The sequence below is a fragment of the Paramormyrops kingsleyae genome, chromosome 3 (assembly GCF_048594095.1).
Source record: "Paramormyrops kingsleyae isolate MSU_618 chromosome 3, PKINGS_0.4, whole genome shotgun sequence".
NCBI lineage: Eukaryota > Metazoa > Chordata > Actinopteri > Osteoglossiformes > Mormyridae > Paramormyrops > Paramormyrops kingsleyae.
Genome location: NC_132799.1, coordinates 4,007,645 through 4,021,332, shown reverse-complemented (window position 1 = coordinate 4,021,332; position 13,688 = coordinate 4,007,645). Strand labels below are relative to the sequence as shown.

The window sequence follows — 13,688 nt, the reverse complement described above, 5'->3', positions numbered from 1 at the left end:
ATTGTCCCCCGGGCATGTTGGGTGTCGGCCCTGATGCCGCAGTGTCGGTTCCGACCTTTTTGTACGATCGCTGTCACAACAAGGCGCGATCCATAATTGTGAAACGTGGCATTTTTTTTGGACGCCGGTGACAGCGCACAGGTAAGCAGCACCAAAGGCGAGTGAGCATTTAACGTAACGCCCTTGTAAAAAAGGTTCAGTGAACGCAAGATGCAACCACCCGTGTTAAGTGTCCTTCAAGAAAATGTGCTTATGTTTGTGTTAAAGGGGGAGACCGGCACTGTGCATATACGGAGCACACACCTAACCATGGCTGTCATGTATTGTTCCAGTTGCAGATGATATTTTATTATTAAGAACATGAGCCGCAACATTTTAAATGTCCTTTTATTATTAAGATCAGCCATTCCACATGCAGCACACGATATACGTCAGCTTATTTTCTTTAATAGACCACATATAGGATCAGTTAAGCTGTACAAAACAGTGGCTTAACTGTTATAAAGATCACCTGTTATGACAAGGAAAAGCAAAATAAAAGCCATAGGATATATGCCAAACACCCTACTGACGTGATAAACAGTACAGTAAAAGCAACCGTCCTACACATAAAACTAGAATAATAAGTCATTTTGTGAAAGAAAAACCCCATTTCCAATACAGTAGGCTAAACATGAACGAACTACTTTTAAAAAAAAAATTATAACCTGACTTTCGTTGTATCTTATCTGTTCTCAAACTTTGAACTCTCAACTTGCATCATTTTCCCAGTTGCATCTCCTGGCAGTTGCAGATTTGACACCTTCCTCTGATCTGGAGTTTAATTCATAGCCACACAAAACCACTGCAAATAGAAGGGAACACGAAATTTGAATTGTAATTTTGCGGTCACTTATTACAACTCATATATGCGAAGGGCAGCAAAATTAAACTCACCTGTGACATGTCCAGCTCAATTTTCCCAGATTTATTCATGTCAAGCTTTTCGAACATTCCTGAATGGGGTGAAATGCAAACCGAATCTTTACATGTGGACATTAACTAGGTGTCGTTAAATCATTATTGTATTTGTTAAAAAAAAAAAAAAAAACCATTGCACCTAAAAAGTGACAAAAACTCACTGAAGAGCATCTCGACTCGAATCAAGGCACTCAGGAAGCTGTCAAAGTCGACTGAAGACTCTGAATTGGCATAACGGCTCACAATGACCTGAAGCACCGCGTTGTTCACCTGGAAACCTGCAAAACCCGAGCACATTAAATCCTGCATTTTCACTACAGCGCCACACACCACGGTCACAGTGAATCCAAGAGAGATTCCTGCGTGCCAAGCAAACATACCTTAAAGCATGTACCAAAGATGAAGCAGAAATGCAATAATAATTGCAATATATCAAAAATACTTTTGTTGAGAATGAACTGAAAATTTCAAAGGAAGTTGATTTAGTTTAGCTGCCTTAACATTTTATGCAAAGAAAGATAATATCTTTTTTGTGCTGCAGGCGTTTGTTCGCTCTTATTCTTTGGTAACCATGTGGTGCTGTCTGACAGTATTGTCTCTCTAAATATCTGGTATTACTGTGAATGCACTAAAGATGAGCTGATGGGCTTCACGGTCTGGCTCATTGTACCTGCTTGGGAGAGAGCCTCTCTCATCTCGTGGCTGTTCATGGCACCAGAGTTGTCAGCATCAGCGCTCCGGAAGATTTTCTGGAGGATCAACACATGACAAGTGTGACAATGAGGAGATATGAGAGCTCAGCCAGGGTGCTTTGAGTGCAGAACTGTGGTGAGGGACATCAATCCATCCATGATACCAGACCTGATACTGCTGGATCTTCATCCAGAGAACATGGAACTCGGTTAGGCTCAGCTTCCCATTTCCATCTTTCTGGTTATAGAAGGTCAAGGTTGTACCACATGCATGGAACTAAATCAATGTGGATAAATGCAGCTTTTATTTCAGTACAAACAGATGCATGATTCCTGTTTTCAGCTGACTAGCAAATGTTCTCATTTTTTTCTAGTTGGTCGGAACAGGATTATTAAAGTTGTCTGTCTGTCTATCTAATACAGACAGGACTGTGTTTGGCGGTGTTTATTTGGGCAAATGTTAACATACTCTGCAGATGATGATAATTCAGGTGAACAAAAGGATACATCCAGGAGATTGACGATGCTGCGACAGGTCTCCAGTGTGATGCCTTCTGACGGGATGCTTGTTTCTGAAAAAGTCACAAGTTCTGCTGGGACGGTGGTCTATCCAGGGTGTGAGCAGGAAATTCAAACAGAAGTGTGGTACTGATTGAGGCTGGACTGTGTTCATATTGCTACGTCACTAGTAACCTCTGATAGCTCATAACTCACTTTTTGACAAGAGGTGATTCAAAACCTGCAGTAGCTCAGGTGCTGACAGCTCTGAATCCTGTTTGGGTGGATTACAGTGATTTTTACGTCAGTAAAAAGACTGTAAACCATTTCAAAATATGATTTGAATGATTGATTAATAGCCAACATTCTAGACAACTGTCATGGCAACAAATTATAGTTTATGCAGAAACCAAATGTAATGGCTTTGTTAGCAGCTCTAGTAAGATGTTTTCAGCAACAATAATATTTTTTTTATTCTAAATAATAATCAAACCAGAGATACTTTGCATGAGCCAATTACCAAGAGACAGCAAATTCTTTACCAGGATGCGAGATGAAAAACTTACATTTCCTGAAATTTCCTTGAAGAGCTGCTTGAACTGGGGATCCATGTCATCTTTCGAAATTTTATTCTGTAAACCATTTAAGAAGACTTGCATATTTAATAGTGTTGGCGTCTTTGTGTATTATAGAATATGTATCGATGTATAGGCTAGCTCAATATGTTTAATTCAAACTACAAAGTCACTGATCTAGCACATTTTTCAGAGGTATATCTGAATTTGCGCTTATATGGAAACAAAATATAATGCATTGTAATCTTTATATGCTAACTACTTCATTTGCGGTATACAGCTTAAAATGCAAGCTATTTTCCTGTCATAGCAACGCAAATGCACATAAAATAAGTACGCATCTGCGCTTTTATAAACAATCGATTGTCGCACGTATCGTTTTTAAAGGCGAATGCATACTTGCGTACCAGTTATGTTCATCCCTGTTTATATATTAATTTATTTGTTTTTCTTTAAGCATTACAGTGTCAACATCCAGGAGAAACTAATACTTTGACTTACCTGGACTACATTCATGCTCAGACCTGCTGCCATTGGTCTGCAACAAAAAAAAATCATAATATCATTGGCTAAAACAGATGCAGAGATTTTGAAGACGTCATCATGAGGGTCTGAAACGTTTCCCAATCTGGTCCTTGCCAAAGTTCGTTAGGTCTACATGTTGAACATGACAGTTATAGCACAGTTTGTTTGGACAAATACACAGCTCTTGAAAACCTTATTGTTTATCTGAAGAAGGGATCATCAGTCTGTCCACACAAGGATGAACGTGTCAATGTGAAAACGTTTTGACTGAGGGGGAAAAAAACTATGTAGGCTACGTTTTTTAAAATACCATGTTATCAGTAAAAATTGCATTTTGATCAAAATGTCCATCAGAATTTGCCCTGGTGTTGACCCCCAATCTTGATTAAGTCTTACACATTATATGTTAACTTTTAAACTGAAATCAAGCTCCTATGAAATCCATATATTTAGGCCCAGCACGAACCTGACCAAGATAAGCGCTTGAAAGTTGGATGGATTTATATAATAAAAGTCCCGTGTCATTGGTGTCTAAAATGTGATGTGTTTATGATACGTAATGGCAGGATTTTAAAAGACTCTTTATGCCCACCTGGTGCTCGCTTGCTTCTCAGCAAAGACCCGCAACAGGAAGCTGCCGCGCTTGTGAGGCTCAAAGGTGGAGGGGATGATGACGTACTCGCCTGGTGGAAGGTGAAAGCGGTCACAGACCTCGCGAGAATTGATGAAGGTGCTGCTGTTGGCCACGGGCTGGTGCTGCAGGAGCACCTTGAGGCCCAGGTGGACATCAGTGCAGCCCTGGAACTGCGGGACGGGAAGAGCAAGGGGAGCAGAAAGCTCCAGTCAACGTCTCCAAGGTGCTACCTGGACTCTGATGCCATGAAAGGAACCCTCAAACAGAGAGGCAATGGAGCTTGCACATACCTCTGAAGGAACCTGAAAAGAAGAAAGATCTTTGTTTTAGACAGACTTACACAAACTACATTTGTCGTTCATGGTGCGTTTGATTTGACCAGGCAAAGTCTGCACCTCATATATACAGAAGCCGATGGTGTTGAGATCCTGGCCGAGTCTGCGACTCTTACGGACGTCTTTCTGCATGAGGCCGACCAGAAAGGAGCAGCCGTGCTTCCCATCAAAGGGCTCGTCGTCCAATTCCTCCAGCTTGATGGCAAACTGGGGGTTGGACGCGAAGGTGGCTGCAGGGGGCAGCAGAGAGCTCAGTATTCACCAGCTTCCATTTTCAGCTTCAAATATCGCTGCTCCCTATCAATGCTTCCCTCTGGACTATGTGACAACCAATTGGATTAAGGTATAAACTGCAGTATAACCATTCATAAGACAGGAAATGGAACAAGACTAGGGTCACATAGAAGGTTGATCAGCACCTACCTCGATTATTCAGGCAGCCCCCAGCAGTGGAGCCAACCCTCCACTGGCCATTGAACTCATAGTAGTTCCACGAGCCCAACTTGTTACTGGTCAGAGTGTCTGGGGTGAGGTTACATATGTCTAGGTCCGTGAATTGCTGAATAAAGTCAGTGTAGGCCATCCTGAGAGGAGGAGCAGACAAAGCCCACAGCCAAACACTGTCATTAAGACCACGATTGTATATAAATACGATTTCTGTTGCCGTTATAACGTGTTGGGTGGAAACTGTCCAGGTGACCTCACCATGCTGAACCTACATCCAACATGACATTGCACCATTCTACAATTCTCTCCAGCCCAAGATCAAACTCTGTTGAGACGAAAGCTCACCAAAATTCCCCGTCTTCAGCAGCTTTCCTGAGCCTGGCTTTTTCGCTCGGATCGATCTTGTCCCATTCCCCCGATCTAGTAGTTGAAACATCCATCTTTGATTTGCTTGCTACCTTTTGATTACAAATGTGGCCCGTTGGGACACCGGCATCCATGGTCTCACCTGTCACTCCAAGGGCCGGTCCATTCTACCTCCCCCCAGGGGTTCCGGAGCCGCAACAGCTGGATACTGCGGCCTTGCATGTGCACCTGACGTTTGGATTGGACACCACAGACAAAGGCTTAGAATTTTAAAATATTAAATCTTGACATAAATATTCTTTTCTATCAGATTTGATGCACCACATTAATCATCCGACTTTGCAAATAAAACTCCCAAGCTCATGTGAACTTTAAAAAAAAATGCTGGAGTGATTTTTGGAAAACATCACCCTCTTGACAAAGTTTTGAACTCTACATCCACAGCTCTGTTCACAGGCGATGCTGATTTTACCCAGGTGTCCTGATAGCTGCCTTACCTCCTCAGCACCCGTGATAGAATATGCGTGTCCTTTTACCAGCTGGAGGGCCGTCTTAGCTTCTAGGTCATAGGCGTTGGTGATCTGTGCAAAATTACAGCCTCATGTAAGAGTATAAAGGCAAGAACAGGGTCTGGGGTGTTGAACTAAACAAGAGCAGTTCGCCTCATTTTCATATTGCCCACAATGCACTTGTCTCATTCTCCATCCATCAATCTATTCTCCAGTACTGTTTATCCTGTTCATGGGAGCCTAGAGCCAACCACAGGTAACAGGGCACAAGGCACAGTCTGAACACTGGTCAATTTAGAGAGCCATTCATCCACTCAGTTAATCATCTTGCAGGTTCATTCAGACCCTGGAGATGCCAGTCAAAAAAATGTAAATGAGTGATTTGCATTTACCTCGATGGAGGCACCCAAGAGTGATTCAAGCTTTAGAGCTCTCTGGATGATACTGAAGAGTTGAGGAGGAGCTTTGTTCAACTTGTAGGATTCTGCTATCCCTCCAGTGAAGTCCTCAAAGCCTTCAGTGGTGTTTCCCCCAGACAGAGCCTCATAGCATCCATTCAGCCTGTGAAGAAAAAAAAACTGAAAAACAGCAAACCCTGCAAAGAGACATTTAGCTGTAGGAACGTGCTTGCTTGGACAAATCAAATGCACTGAACACAACTGTGAATATGTCTGGATATTCTGCAATTGAAGCTAGAGCAGGGGATTTTGTTTTACCTCAATAAAGCTTCAGTCATACAATATCTTAGCTTATTTCCATATGCAAAGCCGGAATCAACTGACTGTGGGCCTTGGGTGTGGTTCAGACCTGTCTTCCTGAGGCTGCGTCACCTCCTCCATGTTCTCTAACGTCAGCACGGAGCCTAGATTTCATGAAGCTCATCTCTCCAGTGTCATGATCTTAACTCTGCCCTCCATTGTGTTTGTTCATTGGTGTCACTGCTGGTAGTTTGGATTTCCCACCATGAAACTCCTGCTTGAGGTTCCTACTCACTTGGCGTAGGCCTTCTCCAGCAGGGCGCTCCAGAACTCCATGCTATCGGGCGAGTGCACGAACACCAGCTGTCCGTTTCTGGTGGGTAGTCGGTCGTCGATCACCACGTCCATCCACACCCCATACTGCCAGAACTGGTGATCAGAACAGCAGAAAGACCTGTGAACCTCATTGCTTGACAGAAGCAGGTCAATGACACAATGTAGCAGCAACGATGATTTTGTCAGCAGACAAAATGCTCAGCCCAAGTTTTCCATAAAGCCTTGATGCTAACCTGGAAGTGAAAGATCCCAGCATAATTCTCCTCAAAGTTCTGCCCTTGGGGGACCACACGGGCCAGGATATCCTCGTCTAGAGTCAGGGAAGCAATGGCCGCCAGCAACCAGCAGTCACCTGAAGGAGGTCGTCAAGACATCGGTATTTGGCGCAAAGGTAAATGTGGGAGTGTCTTTGAGTTTAACAGTGGGCAGATTTCCTGTACAAAGAATGTCATACCAAAGGATGATGAATGAATGCAAAGTGAAGGTACATATATAATTGCTACTTGCGCATTAACCATTCCCTTCTGACTACTGTCTCATTTAAAATGTCCTGTAGGGGGCGCCTATTTCCACATTAAAAATACTGCTGTTATAAAGAATAGCCACCAGATGTTATCAAACGACTGGGGATTCCAGGTCAGCCAACAAGAAGAGCAGGAAATAAAAAAATACTCCAGCATAGGAAAAAAAGTAGTGTTTTTACCCCTTGCTGTCACTGTAACACAAATGCACAGGTGTGTGCCTGTAACCTAGTCTGTATTTCTGTTAAACACTTATGACAAAAAAGCCTAGCAACCGTCACAACGTCATAAAGGTATTTTCAAATAACAGCTTTGCATTGTTTGTGTACATTATAGAGTGAACTACAGACAGGACAATGCTTGTGAAGCAAGAGGGTGCAATTCAGTGATTCTGGAGATCCTTAAATTGTTCTGTTTCTTAATATACTGTCCTCCAAAAATGTTTTTGTAGTTTAGTATAATCTTTGCTTCAGACTGACACAGGCCACCACCCTTCGAGGCTGAGAAGCGGGTCCCTTGCTTCCTCGTGTGGTCAGCTGATCTGTGGTTCCACACCAATTGGTTGGTCTGCATTACAGGTTCTCCGGTTTTCGTGCAGCCCAGACCAGCCACTCTGCTCATTAATCCCACTCAGCCACAGGGGGTTTGTTCCTGTTGTTAGACCTTCGTCATTTCAGATCCCGTTTTGTCTTTTGAGGAAGTTGCCCAGGAGAATGCTAAGTTATTTATATATCTTTGGGCAAATGCATCAGTATTAAATTAGTGAATGATAGAAACAGTAGGGAAATATCATATAGAACAGTTTTATTTGCACAAAGTGTGCTTTATATTATAAGTAATAAACCCTGTCAAACATGTCATTTAGTAGACAGGTGGCAGCCATACCGTCATTTTCACTGTGTTCCTGTTAAACAGGGTTTTATTTGTACAACAAAAAAACCAGATGAAATATTAATGTTCAATACACAACTATCCATTCGTAGATGCTACACGATGGTTTAGATGTTCCTCTTTTGTGTCCGTAGCGAGCATTAGGAGTAAAGCTCCAACTAAAAAGATTCTCTACTAAATTTAAGTTTTAAAAAAATGTAACCTCTCTTCCAATCTCCATTGCTTCAACAATATTGGTAAAAAAAATGTCAAAATATTTTTTAGCTATTACCCTCATTTCATATCTAATAGGCCTAACTCTCTAAACCTTAAGTTATTGAATTTCCCTACAATGTTTTCTTAACCATTAACCAAAGAAGGATAAATCGTTAATAGTAACCAGGAAGAAGGTTGTTTAACATCCAGTGGAGCAAAGTACATTAATGTTAATGAGAGGTTAATTTCTCTCAGTGACCCAACATACTGGTCCTTCAGTGTGCTTTAGATCAGCCAAACCTGTATGGAAACATCACAGCAGATGCAGATATGTATTTCAGTTAAAAGGAACTGAACAGAGACTGTGATGTTGATTTTCTGCTGAAACACTCAGGCTGCTGGACATTCTGATCTTCTCACCCCATCCTTGATGCCATGCTTTGACAATCCTGAGAACTCACCCAGGATTCCCTGACAGATGTCTGTTCTTGTTGCTCCATCGATGATGAAGTGTGGATTCGGGCACAACTCCTGCAAAGATCAAACACCAGGAGGGCAAGAATCAGAGACGCTGGCACACGGTGGTGAATTTTCTTTGACAGAATAAGGCATTGGGCCCTGTATAGCGAGAGCCCCAGAATTCTGAAGCCACTCATCACATCTATGGACCAGACGTGTTCCCAAATCCACAGAGGAGAGTAAATAGTCGCAATGGCAGTGGAAGATTATGGTGGAGCAGCGAGGACTGATAAAACCCAGGAGCGATTTATCATCTTCCCTGGAAGGGTTAACAATAACTAAGAGGATCCTGGAAACTTCCGTTCTGAAATGTATTACTCGTTAGCTTTGTAAGTCATTCATAGACGTATATGTGATGCCTGCCAGACAAAGGTGCAGGTTCTTTACATTCAGGATTTATTTTGGCCATTTTGGATCAAGTTTCGGCCAGCAGAGAGAGCTTTGTGAAAGGATCCCAGGGCACAAACACTGCTCCGTAAAAAGTAATGACTGTACGTCACACTGTTTTGGTTTCACACTGGCTGATGATACGGTCACATGACAGTGACCAGGTTGGCCTGGCCGGTCCTGTTTTGCCAACAGTATCAGGTATTAGATTTGCCTTCCGCACAGAATCGTTGAAAGTTCTGCACGGTCCATTTGCTGATGGGGAAAAGCATGTGACATAAGTATATGTGCTCAGTCCATGTGTGTTAAGTAGGTCTGTGAGGAATGTAGAGCACACATCTCCATCTACAGCCCAGCAATTTTATATATATAATATATATAGAAATATATATATATGTGTGTGTGTGTGTGCGTGTGTTGTGTATATTGCTTTTTAGTTTACAGTGTACTCATAGTTTATAGCTGAGCCACAGAACATCTGCAAACGGTTAAGTACTTACTTTGATGTTGAGTATGTTACACAGAAATCAAAGTGAATTGTTTTGTAGCCCTAAGACAAGACAGTGCCAGCTGATGGCATCTGACAGATTCACCCAGCAAACAGAGCCACAGGGAATGTGTTAAGGCTCCGTGAATCCCATCCGGCTGGGATGTTTGTGGCTGGGGCTGCATCACAAGCCATTTTAGCTTTAATTCATTTATAAATATCAAAACTTCAATTCTAACTTTTTATAATGTGCATATCTGATATCAGAAATACACATTCAATTGTAACTAGTTGTAATTCGATTTTAATTATATCTACCAACAACTGAATTCCTGATATCAGAAATATATATTCAATTGTAACTAGTTGTAATTCGATTTTAATTATATCTACCAACAACCGAATTCCTGATATCAGAAACTATTGTTTTAACTAATTCAGATTCCAACTCCCTGTGAAATGAATGAGAAAAATGTTTTGAATCTCACTAGCTAAAAGACAATTTCTGATATTTCTGATACAGAACTGGCATTTTAACTAGTTACAACTCAATTTCTGATATCAAGTATTTGCATTCTAATTTAGAATTGAACTTGTGATATCCTCTAGAAATTAAATAAAGCTAAAACAGCTTCCCATATGGTTGGAGCACTGAGCCTTTATCCCTGAGATAGATAGGGTAGGGAGATAATGGACGACCACACCCTTGTTTGGGGAAGAGAAAAGTGGATTTCTCATCAATACCCAAAGGCTTTGAATCTTAAGAAGATATATGGATGTAAACATATCTTGGACCCTTTGTTTGCTGCACGCTGAAGAAACACTGAACAAACTAAGAAAGCAGAAAATTAGATTCTGATACTATTCATACAGTCACAGCAAATGCTACTGTCCAAAGCAAAGTGTAAGTGAGGAAGTTGATCATAGGTTCTGAGAGAGCCTCGCTTCTCCTTACCTTTGGCCTCTTCCACACCAGATTCTGGGTCTTAGGGGATAGTGGCCCCAGCTCTTGGTATCCCAGAGCCCGGGACCCAGCCGGGAAGAGATCATCCTCGAACAGCTTGCCCTGCTGCAGACAGCGGCTCCTCAGAGTCTCGTAGTCCTGGTCGCCGAACTTCACGGCTGTGTCATTGGTTCCGACACCGCCGGCTCGCGCCTGCTGCTGCGCCACTTTGCCCGCTATGGACGTCATCGTTGGACTGTTGGGGAAGCTTTCGGTGGTCTCCTAGCAGAAAGTGTCGCTCTGCTGGTTCTCTTCCTCCTTTATGTCCCCTGCATCGTAGAGTGGGCGGAGCCACCGGTTAGATGGTATAACTACCCCCAAACAATCCCGCCCACTCAGACCTCCCATTGATGCGTTGCAACCTGACCTTCCTCCACTTTGTCGGAAACCTGTTGGGTAAAACGCAGCGGGGATCCCTGCTACAAAGCACCAGCTGGCTGAAGGCCGTATTGTTGGGCTCTGTGCCAGTGATCAGGTTTCACATCATGCTACAGCAGCTTTGCATGCTGGGCGAGTGCTGCAGGTGTGCATAATCTAATGCGACGATCAGCTGAAGATGTGCTGGGTTCCCAGTGGACACCAGCAGGGGATGTGCTGGTGCTGAAGGGACTCCCAGTGTAGCCACTTCTGTTGCCTGAGACTTCACACCATCTCAGTAATGCAAGTCTTGCAACAGCTCTGATCTTCTTCTTCTCCGAACTGTTGCACCAGCAGCTCAGATATCTTTTCTGTTAATGTCTCCTGTCTCCCCCCTGAGGTGAAACCAGCCACAGGCTTAGCAGCAGAGCCCAGACAAGCCCATAATTTGCCAGCAGTTGCTTAACGGGTTTACACAGTTATTAGATGGATATATGGAATGCAAGTAGTATTCAAAAACACATTTCGAAGAAGGTGCATGTCACAGTGACTAGTGGTTTGAATCTCGCCCTTGTGCATGTTTGAGGGTTGTACATTCTCCCTGCGTTTGTCTGCATTTCCTCTCACTGTCGTCAACATGTAGCAATACTCATGTTTATTGCCCATTGTGTGTGTGTGTTTGTGCTGCCCTGTGACGAACTGACATCCGGTCCAGTATGGGCCCATGCATTGCGATTTGTGCTGCCCGAGACATTAGCCATTATAGAAGGTGGATGGATGGATGGAATATGAACAAATACAGGTGATATTTGTGCGCTTAAGGAATCTAATTGCAATTCACATAGAAATTTTAGTGAAGTAACTTTAGTTTAATTGTACTGCTTGCAGGTAAAACAGCAGAGTCCATCGCAGGAATAGAATAGGTCCTCCAGAGATGACTCTTCCATGCCCTTGACCATCATGGTCCATGCTAGCTAGGCTCGATATCATATACTAAAAAAGATGCTGAGATGTTTAATGTGTGCTTCCATTTGCTTCGCTAAGGTTATCTTACGTTGTTCTGTTGTCTTACGGAGTACCTGCAGAAGTAAGTCGTCTTAGTGATATTTCTTTTTGCTTGTGTCTTTGTGCACTTTTGGCATTGAGACACTCAGTAACAGAAGTTAATCAGGTTATGTCGCTTAAATACTGTGATTCTTGGATTAGGTTACCCTTTACATTTGAACAGGTATTTTTTAATAACTGTACCAGAATACATTCCTAAAGTTTTCCTCAAAACCCTTCCGGGCTAACAGTGTCTTGCTGCCTCAGAATAATGACTTTGGAAATGATTTTTTAAAGAATAGCTATCAAGAGGCAGATTTGGCATCATAAAAATATGATCTACATCTATACATTTAGAGGTTATCTGACAGATATTGTGGCGAAAGCTTGCTGGTTTAAATTAAGATGACACAGTATAATTTTTTTCTGGTCCAATCCCAATAATAAAAATTTGAGCTATGACAGCTGCCACTTTGGGAAAGCTTTTCACAAGATTTTGCAGCGTATCTGTGGGAATTTTTGCCCATTCATCCAGAAGAGCATTTGTGAGGTCAATCACTAATGGTAGATGTGAAGGCCTGGCTCGTAATTGCCATTCCAGGTCATCCTAAAGGTGTTTGATGGGGTTGTGGTCAGGGCTCTCTATCACCAAACTCACCTAACCATGTCTTTATGGACCTTGCTTTGTGAACTGGGGCACAGTCATGCTGGAACAGAGAAAGGCCATCTCCAAACTGTTTCTACGAAATTGGAAGCATACGATTGTCCATAATGTCTTGATATGCTGAAGCATGAAGAGTTTCCTTGACTGGAACTAAGGGGCCTAGACCAACCCCTGAAAAATAAGCCCATATGATTATCCCTCCTCCACCAAACTTTACAGTTGGCACAATACAGTCAGGCAAGTAACATTCTCCTGGCATCTACCAAACCCAGGCTAGTCCATCAGACTGCCAGACAGAGAAACATTGGACAGCACAGAACATATTTCCACTGCCCAGTGGCGGTGTGCTTTACACCACTCCATTCAATGCTGGGCACTGCACTTGGTGATGTGAGGCTTGCCTGGCACTGCACTTGGTGATGTGAGGCTTGCCTGGCACTGCACTTGGTGATGTGAGGCTTGCCTGGCACTGCATTTGGTGATGTGAGGCTTTCATGCAGCTTCTCAGCCATGGAAGCCCATTCCATGCAGCTCCTGGCGCAGTTTTTGTGCTGGAGTTAATGCCAGAAGATGTTTGGAACCGTGCAGTTATTGAGACAACAAAGTGTTTGCAACTTTTACACACTATGCACCTCAGCTGCTCTGTTACTTTACATGGTCTGACATTTCTGTTGTTCCGAAACAGTTTGACTTTGTAATAATACTACTTACAGCTGACCGTGGAATATCTAGCATTGAAGAAATTTTATGAACTGACTTATTGCAAAGGTCACATCCTATGACAGCGCCACACTTGAATTCACTGAGCTCTTCAGAAAAACACATTCTTTCACAAATGTTTGTAAACCTGACTGCAAGGCTAGGTGCTTGATTTTACACACCTGTGGCAATGGGTCTGAATGAAACTCCTGAATTCAGTGATTAGGAAGTGTGTCCAAATACTTTTGTCCATATAGTGCATCACATATAATAGATAATGACTTGTTAAAAGTAATTAAATAGCGTCTGTAACACTACATCACCAGTCACAATGGAGGACGATTGT

At 42.7% G+C, this 13,688-nt stretch overlaps 1 protein-coding gene across 1 annotated transcript; it reads right to left on the bottom strand.

Moving 5' to 3' along the window:
• Window positions 1-369: 369 nt before the first annotated feature.
• Window positions 370-10,841, bottom strand: LOC111852340 (calpain-2 catalytic subunit-like). The gene is made up of 21 exons (XM_072709429.1): window positions 10,531-10,841; window positions 8,644-8,713; window positions 6,809-6,927; window positions 6,535-6,668; window positions 5,934-6,102; window positions 5,530-5,613; window positions 5,175-5,260; window positions 5,012-5,086; window positions 4,643-4,803; window positions 4,280-4,449; window positions 4,175-4,186; window positions 3,843-4,054; window positions 3,227-3,263; window positions 2,717-2,782; window positions 2,367-2,424; window positions 2,160-2,224; window positions 1,822-1,890; window positions 1,631-1,709; window positions 1,122-1,238; window positions 937-995; window positions 370-844 (listed from the first exon to the last, which is right to left on the bottom strand). Exons 1-21 carry the CDS (start codon window positions 10,765-10,767, stop codon window positions 821-823), a joined length of 2,103 nt encoding a protein of 700 aa, XP_072565530.1. The 5' UTR covers window positions 10,768-10,841; the 3' UTR covers window positions 370-820.
• Between the last annotated feature and the right edge of the window lie 2,847 nt (window positions 10,842-13,688).